The following is a 15,671-nucleotide window of genomic DNA, read 5'->3' on the forward strand; positions in this document are numbered from 1 at the left end:
CATCAATAATGTTCCCTCCGTTTTTATGCCCAGAGTTGATGTTGCACTTCAGATTTGTGACTCTCGTGTGTGTGTGTGTTCTGTTTGATGTTTTTATTAGTAGAAACACTCATTTTCTGTAGTCGTGATCCATTAGCCGGCTTCGTCTTCTCGTAAAAAATAAGTGGCCCAAAGAGAGAATTGTGATTTAAATGCTAAAGTTTTCTACATAATTTGAGTTTTTATGAACTTTTTCACTGGAATAGGTGAGATTCATTGAGGGAAAGTGCATTAGGAAGACCTCGAGCAGGCAAAAGGACACGTGTGAATGATGCCTGAACATTCAATCCTATCTGATGAGATAAAGGAGGCAGGAGGAGACTGAGAGGAGGACATTTATAATTAGATGTAAACACTGAAGAGTTGAGCAGGGAGGAACCCTGAGGTCAGGCTGGCACATCAGCCAGGATGGCTCTAAACATCACACAACAGCGAGGGAGTGAAGCTTTACTCTAAAAGAGTTTGTATAAATATATGTGTGTTATACGTATATGTATGTGTGTAGACATTTCTATATGTTCAGCGGTACCGAGCTGCAGCTGCTCAGGTTGTTGCTGCCGTATCATTTCTGAGAGCAGCTCAACACAAACTATAAGAGCTTCATCACACCTGATGTCCCCCTGGGCACCTCCCACCTGAAACTCCAGCACAGCTACTGAATATTTAAAACCATATTAATTTTTTTTTCTTTTTTTTGCCCCCTTGACAGCTCCCATGATGCATCGCTGCGGCTCAGCCCTCCCTCCCTGCTGCAGCCTGCAGGACTGCGGCTGTTGGAGCCGGAGCGGCTTGTTTAAGCGCAGCGATGATGCATTTATTATTTATTTAGAGGCGCTCACTCCATCACCCGTAATTAGCGCCTCTTAATTAGAGGCTGCTAACAATCGGAGATGTCGTTTAGCCGAGCTCAACCTGCTGCATCGCGCCGACTGACGCAGCTCCCAGGATGGCCGGGGGCACTGGGACCTGAGGACCTACATGTGCGACTCTGCAGATGCATGAATTTTAAGCGGGATCAGTCAAAAGTTGAGTTTTATCATCAAAAAAACCCACCTGATTTAGTTTGTTCTGCTTTTTCTTGTAGCTACACAACAGTAACGTCAGCTGACCGTCATTGGCTGTCATGTGACCTCTTGACCCTGGGTTTGCGCCCCCGTATGGAGGCTGGAAATGAAAACAATCCCTGTCCGATTCAGGCCTGTTTTTGTTTAACTACACTTCCCGCCTGTCGGCGACTGATCCGTATTGATTGCCTTCGCTCGTCCGGCAATTGCGGCTACTTGACACGACCGCTTTAGCGATTCCTCATCAACCCTCCCGCTCGAGTGCCTGCAGATATGGATTTGTTTCCTTGTTAGGACCTCCTGGGTTACTTGGGCAGCCTCGGGTTCCAAACCGATTGATTATCCGAGTTTGCTCTTTAGTCCTAATGAAGACTGAGCGCCGCTGACAATCACTTCATTATATTTTACTCTACATAATAGATCGCAGAGCTGGAAATGGTGCCTCGCCTCATCGCCGTGGTGGGTGCAGGGCGTCCGGAGCTTTGTTCTTGACTTAAACTTTGTGTTACTCTAACACAGAGGCAGCCAGTTCTCCGGCGTGGCTTGGGAGCCAATCAGGCGGGAAAACAGGGAGAAAAGCGACTGGAAAATAGAGAGAAGTAAAAGAAGAATCGTACTTGTTCTGGAACATAATAGGCAGCCAGGCAGGTGTGAAACGTTCGGCAAGAGCCGAGACAATGAAGGGGGGGTTGAAAATAAGGGGGCGGCTGTTCGAAAAGCTAAACGTTCCCGTTTAGTGTTCAAAGACCCCAAATTGCAGGGACGCTCAAAATCGAGGCAGAGAACTTTTGATTCTCTTCAGCCGTGTGGGCACAATACTGGAATTTCTGTTTCTAATGTAATAAAAAAGGTTTCTTCAGGAGCCCCGGAAACATTCTGACGCTATTATTTTGGTTAAAAGTAAGGAATCAGTCCATCCGTTGGGGGGGGGGGGGGGGGGGGGTTCCTTAAGAGGCTGGATTGGTCCTGTAGGACCCAGGCAGCCGTCTCTGCTCGTGTTCCTCAGCCAGACGTGTTAAAGCTCTTGTTCCCAGACTGCCAATCAGGATAAGAAGTGTGACAAATGCAGCGGGCTTCCACGTCCTCCGTCCTCCTACTCTTCCTCATCTCATTCTTCCTCCTCTCTTTGTGTCGGTGCTTCTCTGTCAGTTCCCTGTCAGTCCTTACAATATGGAGAAAAAAAAGAGAATAACTCCTCCCCTACTGCCTCCAGGGCGCCCACCCTCTGTTTTATTGTTGTTTGTTCTTTTAAAGACAGGCAAAAAGAGCTGATTTAAGAATGGAAACACGGCGGCATCCACATCTCTGATTCGCCCCAAGTTTTCCAGGCGGGCGGCCTTGTCTGCCTGTCACTCCTGATGATTTAATTACAATAGTCTCCGATTATCATTTACAGAAGACAAAGACGGGAGGCGCCACGTTTGCCAGAATCTTGCGTCCTGACACGGTCGACCACATCAGATCTGAGCCGCAGCGTCGGGTTCTGCTGCCCGCGAACGCCAGAGCGTTTCAGGAGGCTGATTTGATTGCAGACGGCGTAATTGCGGCTGAAAGGGGCTCGTTTTGTTCCGATTAAAGCCAGAATGATTTATCTTTTTTGCTGAGGGCGGAGCCGTCTGCGCCTCGATCATCGTCGAGCTTTTTAAACATCTGAATGAGAACCGCCGAAAATAACCCGTTTCTGTGTTTCTGCCTCGTATAAATAGGATCTGACTGCTTACTTGTACTTTGAACAGTTTTCCTTCTTTTTTATTAATACTCTGGCAGCGGCGTCCCTCTTTCCTCCCACTAAAAGCTTCTCCCGCTCTCTTCGAACCAAATTTCATAAAGATCGGTTGAAACTTCCCTTCAGGAATGCAGCGGAATTAATATTTGTTTCCCAAGATTGACTGATTTCACTATTTGCTGTAGATCGCGGTATCTTTTTACTCCAACATTGTTCTCCCGAGGGCGGAAATCTGGGTTCTCCTACATTTGAAGCAGGCGGAGAGGTTTGTTTTGGCCAACGTGGAGCACAGAAAATCTAAAAAAAAAAACATGTGATTTTGCAGATTCTCGCTACCAGGACAACCCAGGTAATCTCTGGACAGATAAGCTTTAATCCGCGGGACATTTGATCAACGCTTAATCTGCTGCAGTGATTCTATTAAAAGGCTGAGGGCTCATTAGCCAATAGATCTTAATCCCATTACTGGCTGGGTGGTGGGGACGCGAGTCGCTGGGTGGATGATACTGTGGCAGCCTGTAGAAGGTCAGACGCGGCACGCTGCCATTTTCATAATGATCACAAAGCATCGTGCATCATGCACAATCATAAAAAAGCCATCACTGGGCATGCAGACACATTCAATCATAGTAAATGTCTGGGCAGAACATATTTAGCCCTATTGTGCAACAACAGGCTTTTCCTCCCGCTCTCGTCTTAGCCTGAATTTTATTTTAATTAAATGTTGCGTGTCGGGGTGATCCGTGTCCTGAATATTGCGCTGTTGTTGAAAAGTGCATTAGACTTGATCTGAGTAGGTGTGTGCTGCGCGGTTGCAATTTAAATTAAAAAAAAAATGGGAGGAAAGAAATTGAGCCTGCGGGTGGGAATGGGAAAGAATGAGAGGCGGAAGACTGAAGAATAATAAAAAAAAGAAGCTCCCTCTATCTGCAGCCACCCACAGGATTGTTTGCACATCACCTTATAGAATCTATTCCAAGTTCACCGGAAGTGCGCACGTGCACCTCAGAGTTTAGTTCCGTTAGCATTGAAAAATCACACAAAAGGGTCCCGTTCCACCTCCGGCTGCTAATAACAGGCTTGTTACATTCGATTAATTCTGCACCATCCATCTTTCAGCGATACGGCTCTGCGACGCACGATCAATAAAGCTTACGGACTGGATTCAGTCAGAAGCTGCGCGCCTTTTTGTCAATTAAGAGCCGTCGATGATGCAGATGCATGCCAGGCAGGGACGGCACTCAGAAGCCGACGTGGTTCTTAAAAGCGCGACGCGGACCCTGTTCATGTCGCTCTGCTCATCTCTTCAGATATCGATGAGTGTGCAGATGGCTTTGTCGAGTGTGACAGCAAATCCACTTGTGTCAACTTGCCCGGCTGGTACCACTGCGAGTGCCGCGACGGCTACCATGACAACGGCTTATTTTCCACCAATGGGGAATCGTGTGTAGGTGAGTAAACCGTCTCTCTTTAAATTAAAACTGCAGTATGGTTCCGCGTTTTCATTCCACCTTTTCCGACCTGGATTTGTTAGTTGCAGCATTTAATTCCTTGATTTCCCTCGGGGGGGGGGGCATCCAGCAGGTGGCCAGTGGGGGTTCACTTCCTCCTCTTAATCAGAGCCAGTGCATATTTTATGTGAAGTTAAAACTTTGTTTTTCCCAGTGTTCCTTGTTGCCCGATGCAACAGTTGCACCTTTATTTAGTAGCCGTTTAACCACCAGTAGGAGGCAGAATGATGTATCGACTGGCTGTGGGCAACAAACTGATGCAAACGCGGCAGAAAAGGTGGAAACGTGTCGAAATGAAAAATGCAGGAACCGGTCAACCCAGTCCGGCTGGATGGAGCATTTCTCTGAGCGCCACCAGATGACCCTCGTTTGTGGCGTCTTAACGCGGCGGATGCAAGCCCGATAATCGCCCTCCAGTCAGCTCCAGACGTCGTGTCAGTCGGCTTCCTCTTCTTCTATGCCAAAGATTCTGAAAATAGCAGCTTTTAATTAAGGAGATCTTTGAAACATCTGACTCACGCAGGATCAGCTCCACTGTTGTTCTCTAAAACGCTCCGACGCTCTTGCGTAAGAATCGGCTCGCCGTGTCGTTATCCGTGTGCGTAAATCCCAGACTGGCAGTTTGCTTTCTGGAGCCTTCCTGCTCAGGAACATTCTCTCTGATACGGGCCGTCAGGAGAAGTGTTGGTTGTCATAAGAGAAGCCCTCCATCCGCAGCAACAGCGGAGCCTCTTCTGTAGCAACGGCGCTCGCTGGCGCTGCTCCGCTCCTTGACCCCATCTTGCCTGTCAGGCTGATGTGGGGGAGGCAGGGAAGAAACGCACCGGAGACACGGCTGAGCTGCACAAAGTAACTTGGAAAAGTAGGTTTCTGGGTTAGCCTGCTGTTGTGCGCATCACCTACAGATGAAAGATGGCGTAATGCTACTTTTACCAGGCGCGCCTGAAGCTTTCGCTCACGTTGCTGCGGAGCGACTCGGGCTATTTCGGCGTGACTGTTGAACTCAAGATACCGCCATGTTAAATGAGGCAGGGAACACGCCTTCCTGCCCCCTCCCCGCTGTGCATCACCTGCACCAAGCATGTGTGTGATGTCATTTTCTTGGTCCCCTGCAGATATTAATGAATGCAAGACGGGGAGGAACACCTGCGCCAACGACACGGTGTGCTTTAACCTGGACGGAGGCTACGACTGCCGGTGTCCCCACGGACACAACTGCACCGGCGACTGCATCCACGACGGCAAGGTCAAGCACAGCGGGCAGATCTGGGTGCTGGACAGCGACCGCTGCTCAGTCTGCTCCTGTCAGGTGAGAGACGGAGGCGGGCAGACGGACGACAGGGGGGGTGAGAGGGGAACGAGGGCGGTGATAATAAACCCGGTTAGTGCACAGACATAAAAGTCTGTCACTGTTTTTGAAAGTAGGAAGTGTCATTAATAATACATGGGGGGGTCTCACATCTTTTGTAGCGTCCTTTGTTTCCGCATTAGCATATGTTTTTTGTCTTTCTGCTGCTCTTGAGCAAATATGCGGAATCATTCAGTTACATCTGCGTTTCGGAGCTTTGCTTTGACATCTGAAGGGATACATCAGTAATCCAGTTTCATCATGAGCGTGCCGCCTCGTGTTTGCTGTAAATCTGACCCGTTACTCCCGTAGATTCATGATTTGAATGTTTCCTGGTGGATATGAAGCTTCCTCAGTTTCAACTCCGCGCCATCAAAAATCCTTTAAGGCAGCTCGACGTCCGCTCGTCTAAATGGAAATGCTGGGAGATGAAGTTAGCCGTAGTTTCCAGACACTTTTGGGGCGCTGCTTAATCAGAATAAATCTGATATGTGTTTGAGTTTGTTAGCTTGATGCTACCTAAGACTGCAGCGCTACTTGCCTGCTTCTCTTGCTATCTTTCGGGAGCAGAAGTGCAGCGCTTGCACTCGGTAATGACAACGATGCTTTTCTGATTAGACATTTATTTAGTTAAGGAGCTGCAATCCCGCAGTGAGTCGGGCGCTGTGTCAAGATGTTTTGGATTAACGCTGACACAACACAGCAGCCGATGAGGAAAAGTCCTCCCGTGGAAATATTCATCCGCCAGGTTAGGGACCAATCAGGCGCCGCGTTTCAGCGTCTCACCCACACTAACGCCGCGAGTCTGGACGCGGAGGAAGGTGATTACAGCGGATTAGGGTTGATACCGTCCGACCGAGCTGCAAATTATTCATGTGATTACAAAAGGAGCAGAAATGGCCGGCTAATTAAATGAGTCATATCAATTGATTGGAGGGCCCGAAGATCTGTCCGTCAAAATTAGTCACATCGAGCGGCTGAAGGAGCGAAAGTGATTGTGTTGTTTTTGGAGGCAGGACGACGCAGCTGCAGCTGATGGGGGTGAGCCAAGGTCAAACATCACAGGGAGGACGGAGGCGGGGATGTGGTCAGACGGAGGTCGCTCATATGCAGATTGCTTATTCCTTGAGGCTGCTCGGGGGGGTTTACTGCTTCACTGCGTCCATCAGCAGGGATGCTAATTTATAAAAGATCTATTTATAGAGGCTCTTGTTTACCTTACAGTTTCAGCGACTGGAAGGAAATGATACGAAAACAAAGGCCCCCTTTGGAAGGTTAAAGAGGTCTAAATTTACTTCTGGCAAAACATCCAAAACACTTGAAATTCCTTCAGAAAGATCAGAATCCAGATGATCATCAGGACCAAACCGGCCCAGCCATGATTCTGATGTTAAAACCCTCTGGCTGCTGCTTTTCAGGCATCAGTCATCTCATTTATGGGATGAACTGGGTTATAAATGTAAAATAAAAGCCAGTGGCTCTGAGGGGGGCTCAGCTTTTATTCCAGTATTTCTCACCAGCCCACATGTTAACGAGCCCCGTCTGTAAACGAGAGCCGGTCCTGTTCCATCGCGCTCACGGTCATCCCTCCCTCTCGCTCCTGCTCAGGCTGGCCAGGTGATGTGCCGCAGGATGGTGTGCGACTGCGACAACCCCAACGCCGACCTGTTCTGCTGCCCCGAGTGCGACCCTCGCCTGAGCAGCCAGTGCATGCACCAGAACGGCCTGCTCACCTACGGCAGCGGGGACACGTGGGTGGAGAACTGCCAGCAGTGCCAGTGCCTGGTGAGTGCCATCGCTGGAGAGGTGTAAAAAAAACAACGTTAACCACAAGCGTCTCCATGGCAACGCCCAGGCTTTGTCGAAAGGGTCAAGGAGAGGTTTTTCTGTGGAAGAGTGTGAATTTAAGGGAACGTTGGAGAACGCCAGTGAGTAATTAGCGACTTTTAAAGGATTCAAAAGGCGTGTTGCTGCTGCTGAATGACTTGGTTTTATAAAAGAGAGATTCAAGGTTAAAATACCGGGAGGAACTATTTTCTGAGGCTTTGTGTTATTTGTGTGTGCTTTGAAAAGATTGCAGGGGATTTACAGCGTGTGCGTTCCCATGCACCCGTGTCCTCTGCCCGTTCGATCACGTTGCTCATAGAAAAGAAAATGTCTATTATCGTGCGAATCTGTTGCGGCGCAGCTCCGCGCACATCGCGCGCGCTACTTCCTGCGCGCAGCGACCTTTTCCCGAGTTTGCACAGTGCTGCTGTTCAAACAGCAGGAAGCATTCCACGGCACTTCCTCCAGGAATAAGAATAAATCCAACACATGATGGCCTCCCAACACATAACCGCATGCATATAAAATGCAAATGTCGCGCTTTACATTCTCGCTCAGCTGTGTCTGGCATCCGCAGCGACTCACAAATCATCTTCAATGCGGGTGCCAGGAAAAGCACTTTACAACTCTTTTTTCCCTCTTTTGTTCCCCGTTCTGTCGCTCCTAAAGGTCGGCCGTACTTGTATCCAATCTGTGCCGGCTGGCAGATTTATGGCGCGGACGGCACCAGCAGTTCAATCTCCTGCCGCCGCCTCGTTGTAATCACGCTGTGGGCCCAGGCGCGTACGGCTGCTTTTTGGTTTCCGTTCCAGAAAGCTGTCATTCCAATCACTGCACTCGGCTTCCCTCTGACCGGAGCGGGGACCCATTTTGGCTCTCGCGTCTATGGATGCAAATGGGCAAACGCATTTCTGAATGCGGCTCGGCGTTCCGCACGCCAACACGGGTCTGCGCGGCCACAAATGGACCGTGTCAACATTTAAACGCTCATGAACTTAGAATATAGGCAAAGCTCTTGCTGCGCCTGTACGTGCACACCCGCACATCCATTAAAGAAAATCACTCGAGGAAAGATAGACTGGGACACACACGTCCAGGACCAGCAGCCTCCCAGTGTGGCTGGCAGGAGAGGGGCTCAACGTAGGGTGACAGGGGCATGAAAGAACCTTAAATTCTGCTACACTTAGTAAAGGTTCAGCAGGAGGTTTAAGACTCACGGATGAACAGGAACACAAGACCTGCATGTGGATTTAAAAGCAAGAAAGTGTGTGTGCGTCTGTGTGTGTGTGTGTGTGGGTATTCCAGTGTAAATGTTTACACACAGCACGGAGGCAGAGGGACCGCAGTAACGCCGTGCTGGGTTTTACATGCAGCCTAAAGTACTGAGCATCCCAGTAATGCTGAGCCGTGCACTTTTCAGTGATATTAAATACCCCCCAGTGAGATGGGGGGGGTGTGTGTGTGCACGCTCGCATGTGCGCTCCTGGCGTCCCCCAGAGTATTTGTTTTGGGCTCACAGTCGGCGCTCATATGTCATTCCCCGAGTAGGTGTGAAGCAGAACTGGGTCAGGACAGAATGATAGAACAAACAGCAGCGGCATGATAATGTTGATCCAAACGTGTCCGCCCCTCCTCCCCAGGACGGTGGGAAAGAGCAGCAGCAGAAATCCAATAACGCGCTGCCAGTTTACGAGAACAAGTCAATTAAAAAGCATCTACAGACGGGGGGGGAAAGCGCTGACTGCTCCACTTTTCTAAAATTTCATGCCAACGCACTCTTTCCATTAAGTGGCGACGCCGCCTCCAGCACGCAAACACGCGTCGGAATGAAGACGCGTGTTTGCGTGAATGACTGGCCTGGGCCATCATCTAAACATGTCTGGGCTTTTCTCCTCTCCTCCTGTCTGAAACTGCCCCTCCCACCTGTTCTGCAGCAGGGGCAGGTGGACTGCTGGCCCCTGCCGTGCCCGCCCGTGGACTGCGAGTTCACCGTGGTGCCCGAGGGCGAGTGCTGTCCCCGCTGCATCACTGACCCCTGCCAGGCCGACACCATCCGCAACGACATCACCAAGACGTGCACGGACGAGCACAGCATCTCACGCTTCAGCGGCTCCTCCTGGATTAAACATGGCACCGAGTGCACCCTCTGCCAGTGCAAGGTGAGCTTTCAGTACACGCCGCTCCGATCAGGATTGGGCTCCTCTGGAATACGGAAACATTGATCGGGTGTTGATAGCAGGATGTTTGGAGACTTTCCTGTCATCGTGTGTCTCTTGAGTAATCTTGTTTTGGGTTAGAGCGGACGTGCTTCCTCAGCTTTCCTCAGTTTTAGTGTATTCAAAAGTGTCCACAGTCTGACGATCTTGTCAGATTTCGTGAGTATCTTCTGCAAAGCGAAGCACGCGGCCGCACTAATGATTCCATCATGATCATCAGATTTCACTGATGTTTCCCCTCCTTCATGCTAATCCGGGATAACCAGCTGTTGCTTCATGCATAAGGATGAAGACGAGTGTGTGATCACTCTACGACAACGTTCTATTAATGAAAATGGAGCCGTTACAGCAGAAAAGCTGTCATCTTTTCCTGCTGAGCTGAGAGGAAACCATTTGTTCTAGTGAATCGTGTGATCTCAAAACAGCTCCAAACGTTTGTCAGCTCTAAACCGAGAACACGGCTTTTGTATTTGTGCGTTGCTTTTGCTGACCCACCTCCGTTGTGGTAATCTCAGGCTTCCGGAGTAGAGTGCTCGTTACAGTATCCTCATTTTACTGGAAATTGTTGCTGGCCATGTTTCCAAACCCCACAGGGCTGCTGTGTTGTTCTCCCTGAATTATGGACTCCTCCCACGAGCCAGTGCAACACGTGGTTAAATGGCTGCTCCGAGGAGGAGAACACGACCCGAAGTTTGCAAACTGTTTTGGCTTTGAAAAACATGGGAATTGCACAGGAATAGCAGGATGTGGCTCCGGCCGCCTCGGGAACGCCCGAAGATGCTCCTAGTTTAGACTCAGGAGCGCTGGGAGTTCAGCCTTCCCCTGGAGTTTACTTCACCTTTCACATTTGCATTGTCGCTCGGATGCGCTGACCCGGTCGGTGCTGAAATGATTACTCAACGCTCTCCGTCTTCTTTTCTCTGCAGAATGGACACATCTGTTGCTCAGTGGACCCCATGTGCCTTTAGTCCAGGCAGATCTGAAGGCGCCTGTACAGTCTTCTCCATGTAAAAAAAACAAAAAAAACCACCACCGCCCTCCATGTCTCCTCACGGCCCTCCTCACAGACGCCCGTCGGCGGCGTCTCGCGTCGTTAGCATTTATGTTAGCCCGCCGAGCCAGATGGACGATGGCCGCCAATCGGGACAGATCACGCCGCCGCCGCTGCCATTTGAGCTCCGAACCTTCAGGTGGTGGTTTCCAGGTCCACGGATGTTAGGCCACGTCCATCTGGCGCTTCGTGCACAGTGAATTGTTTTGCCAGCGCTCCCTGACCTGCCTCTGTCCCCTCGGCTCCACTTTATACCAAAACCCACATCATACCAAACAGGAAACGGACCGCGGTTTCCTCAAACCCCCTTCCCATCCTTCCTGTCCCACATCACCACTTAGTGTGAACCTTTGCGGATCACTCCCCCCCCCATCCCACCACCACATGGCTACATGAAGCTGTAAGATATTACTATTACTGGCATGACCGTGCTCGATGTCCCGACATGTTTTTCGCTGATTTCTAACTTTTCAGTGGTGATGATGGTGATACCTTAGATAGAGTAAAGACCGTTAGCATAAGGTTCCGTTGCCACTTTTATGATTAGCGTCTATATTTAGGTGGTGCTTTGTAGCAGTTTGTTTCTCTTTTTCTATGTTTTATTTCTGGGCTTGTTATTGTGTAATAGTGAAATAAAGTATTTCCATTTACATGAAACTGCTGTCTTTGGCTGGTTTATGAGTTGCTCTTGTGGTTCACTTCATTTGCTGTTTTTCACTATTTGGTATGACAGAAATAAGGTTAAAGTAAGCTTAAGATTTAGATCGGATAATTTTTTGTTTAAATTTTGCAGACTCGTGAGTTTTTAAAATGTTTGTCTGTGATTGATTCTGCTTCTTACAACAGCACTTCCTTCCTGGTTCTAATCAGTAAGAAAGGACCTGAGGGCAGCATCAGGCTGCCATTTATAGTGCCTGTCTGAAAGTGGGACATTCGAGGTCCATTTTGCTGTGTCACCAACTGTGGGTTGGTGTAAATGGGCACTTTGTGTGGTAAATGTTTGGCTAATGTCACGTCTCTAACTGTATATAGCAGAGTAACCATAACTGTGTTTAGTCATGGAAATAAGCAGTTTGGTTTAACATTCAATTAAGGTTGGTATGGTCCGGTGGGAGGGGCCTGGCCTTTAAAAGAAGGGCGTCAGCTGGTGCCCAGCGAGTCAGCGTTGGGCTCTGGTACGGTGTAGGTGTGATGAAGTGTTTTGTGACTCCATTTTTCTTGTTTTTGATGGTTAGTTATTTTTGGTTTAGTATTTATTCTGTGAATGCATTTTGGGCATTAAAACACCTGCTCTTGCACAATACAATATTTAGGTGTAACCGCCTGCGCTGGAGGGCAGGGTGTGACAGTTATCAAGTAATGCCAGTCTGTTGTTTCCATTTAATATACCTAAGAACCCTCTCTGTTCCCCATTCCAGTCTCAATGCATGATTTTAGTGGGATTTCCACTCCCATGTTTTCAGTTCTGGACAATACTTTGTCCTACACTGTCCCTGAATACAGCATTAACTGGGAGAAGCCATGCACCTCATGACCCCGGTGACCCCGCTGCGTGATCTGGATTAAATTGTTGCGCCTTTTGTGTGCGTCCGCTTGAACCTCGGTGGACCCGGAGACGCATCTGTTGTGGTCGCAGCCCTCCTGCCCACTTTGTTCTGTCCCAATGGAGACAGCTTGTATCACAGAAGAGCACTTAAAGCTTCTAATATAATTATCTATCAGCTGGCAGCGACGGACAAATGAGTCGAGCATGGAGACGGCGTTATTTCCCCGTGGAGAAGCGTCTCTCTCGCCTGATTCTTGATTCGTGCCCAGCCGCTGCTTGCTTTAACAAACACGCAACATAATCAGGCCCATTTGTATTCCAATAAATACTCCCCCCCTGTAAACACACACAATTAAAACTTTCCAGCTTAGGTGAGAAAGCCAAAACAACCCCCCCTCCGATTTGAACGAGGTGGCGCCGGTCAGGTCTCATCGGCCTGTCTCGGGTTGGCGAGGGCGCCATCTGGCCTGTGCTGGTCTGGGGGCTCCGAGCTGTGGTGGCGCGAGGCCAGCGGGCACCTGGGCAACCCGGCAGACTGCCCGTCCAGCTGGCTGCTAAATGTTCAGTTTTCCATGGCATTGCTGAGCCCCCTGCAACAGATGCCAGGACCCACAGGGTGTCCTCTTCACTGCCTGTCCCATATTCACTGCTGACTGCCACGGGGATGGAGGTGAGAGGCAAAAACATTATGTGCTTCCTGTTCCTCTCAGATTTAGCAGTTTAATGGCCTCATTTATGTGTTTAGTCTTGGCAATTACCCTTCGCACAAAGCGAGGAATAAAAAAAATCCGCGGACACGTTCAAAGCATTTGTTCGTGGGATATTTATATCCCATTGCCGCTCTGTAGATTTAGATCTTATTTGCAGTGGTTTACAGAATCGTGCAGGACTGACAATACGAACAAACACAGCAAACATCAGGCAACGCCAGAGGAGAACGGGCCCTGAATCAACAAACACGAATGCTTGACAGGCCTGGAGCCTATAGATCAGATCTGTTTTTCACTTCCACACGAACACAACATGGTTGTTGTTCGTCATCACCCTTTTGAAACCGTTCTTTAAAGATTTGAAGAGCGGGAGGACCTTGGGTTGCGTTATTGTTTGGTTTCGTGCACTATGGAAGAGTCTGGCGCTCTGTGAATATAACTTAAGAACACTTTTCACGATTTCAAGGTCAAGCAGAAGCTTTTGTGAAAGAAAGAAAAACGATGCGGGCTAGTTATCTTCCTTTCCTCCAGTCGGAGAAGCTTGTGACACGTCTGTTCAGCATCAGTCCAGTTAAATTAAACAGAATAACAGAATTCCACGCCGATATTTTCACAGTTCAGCTCTTCATTCGTACTTACAATTGCACAAAATAGACCCTCCCTTCCCCCCTTTACAAAGGAGGAAGACATCATCATCCACAACCCCCCCCCCCCCCCCCCCCCCCCCCCCCCCCCCGCATCCTGAATTGTGAGGTGTGTTGACTTTATCTGAGCCACATGTACGTCTGTGAGGGATCAGAAACCAGCAGGGGAAAAAAAAGGAAAAAAGCTGGTTGATAAATGGTGTTTCCCTGGTGGACAGGAACCATCCCAGGCTCGGTGGAAGGACCGAGGTGAGGCTGGCTGATAAATGTGTCCCAGAGTCTCGGGGCTGTCAGCCCAGAGTGATGGGCCGTGCCAGGACATGATGCACTGATCTAATTGGAGGATAGCTCAAAGACAGGGATGATTCCAGCTGATTCCCCTCTGAGGGTCTAATTCTTCTGTTTGAATCAATTCTGGGTATAATCCCAGTTCAATTTTGGGATTTTTGCATTTAAGGCGTGAATAATTACAATAGGAAATAGCCCGCTAATCCCCTGCTGGATGGGTGGAAAAACAAATAAAACGCTAAGAACAAGTAGAACCGGTGAATTGGGTCCATCCGGTGCGCCGAGGAAGCGGTCGATGCCGCGGCAACACAACCTGGCGATCTGACCACCACACGGGTTTGACACTCAGGTTCTGGTGTGTTTTTCAATTACTGCGCCGTCCAGAAAAATCAATACCTCATTTTTCAGACCAATTGCAGATTTGGAAGAGGGTTAGTCAAACAGCCAGCAGACGAACGAGCAGCAGAGCAACCAAAGGCGTTTGTACTGATCTTTTTCTCATTTTAACTACTCCAAGCACCTCCCTGATGCTCTTATTAGGGGGAGTGCGCTCAGTACTGGAGATGCAATCACCCTTTGGAGGACGCTCGGCTGCTGATGATGGACTGCCGCAGAGATTAAACCTGCGCTATCATGCTCTCAGGTTAGCCTTTTTAGCTGCAGCTGCATGGAGTCTTCCACAGCGTTCGCCTCAGCAGACACCCATAAATCAAATTCCAATCTTGAATAATCCCTTCTACAAATGTACTCAGCCATACATTAAAAAAAACAACACCTTAATGCATTTCAGAAAGGAATGGTGAGCATATTAGAAAGGCCAGAATATAAGGAAGTGGTGATATATATTTTTAACTAATTCAGTCTAATTTCGCATAAAAGCTTAAACGTTTCCACGTTGCCGGTTTGTAGTTCTGATCACGACACTCTCACAGGTCCGATGATGAGATTATTACTGAGACTGGTGATGATAATGCGCTCCATAGTGCCAAACACATCATGCTCACCTACACGCTGCACTTTAACAAATAAAGAAAAACTTCTGTTCCGGAGCTGAAAGTGGGAGCATAATTGCGTTTGAGCTATAACTGGTGTCATTATGCAAATCTGCTCGCATTAACGGCCGTCTCATCATCGTGGTTACCATTTATGGATCTTGCTTAGCAGTTGAAAAGCATGACGTCGCTTTGTGATTATTTATTATTCCACTGAAGGCTAATTTTTCCTAAATGGCAGCGCTTCCTTAAGTGGCCCCTCAAGGATCATCTAGCGTTTTGAATTATACATGAATAAATGGACTGTGATTTAGTATTAGTATAACTTTTAAGTTATATATTTGAAACTGAGGCGGCCTGTCCTCCCTCCTTTATTAATCATGTGTCTTACTTGCCCTTCTGGAGGTTTCCGGGGCAGCTTCCTTTAAATGCTTCTGCGTATGTTGGGTCATTTTTCCTTCCCTGCATGTTTTAAGTCCGATCTACAGAATACCTCAACGCTGCAAACAAGATATGCAGGACAATATCCACATGAAAAATTCAAGGGCTTCCTCCGGTGGCATAAATCCGCCTGCAGACGGGCTCGTACTGATCCCAGATCAGCGCTGCAGGGCTGGCTGCACAACCTCAAGTGTCCTTGTGAAGATAGCATCATTATTTCTCATATCACTTCTTCTAATTGGGTCGGTAGCCTTCCGGACCTGCGCTG

General features: G+C 48.7%; 1 protein-coding gene across 1 annotated transcript in view; it reads left to right on the top strand.

Moving 5' to 3' along the window:
* nell2a (neural EGFL like 2a) overlaps positions 1 to 10,748 on the top strand; it is a 44,192-nt gene extending 33,444 nt beyond the window's left edge. Inside the window, exons 16-20 of the mRNA XM_003967490.3 lie at positions 4,140 to 4,280; positions 5,456 to 5,649; positions 7,297 to 7,473; positions 9,450 to 9,674; positions 10,658 to 10,748. Of these exons, the coding sequence (XP_003967539.1) occupies positions 4,140 to 4,280; positions 5,456 to 5,649; positions 7,297 to 7,473; positions 9,450 to 9,674; positions 10,658 to 10,699 (779 nt within the window). The 3' untranslated portion in view covers positions 10,700 to 10,748. The remainder of the gene's footprint in view (positions 1 to 4,139; positions 4,281 to 5,455; positions 5,650 to 7,296; positions 7,474 to 9,449; positions 9,675 to 10,657) is intronic.
* Positions 10,749 to 15,671: the final 4,923 nt, after the last annotated feature.

This window comes from Takifugu rubripes, chromosome 9 (genome assembly GCF_901000725.2).
Source record: "Takifugu rubripes chromosome 9, fTakRub1.2, whole genome shotgun sequence".
In the NCBI taxonomy this organism is placed as follows: Eukaryota; Metazoa; Chordata; class Actinopteri; order Tetraodontiformes; family Tetraodontidae; genus Takifugu; species Takifugu rubripes.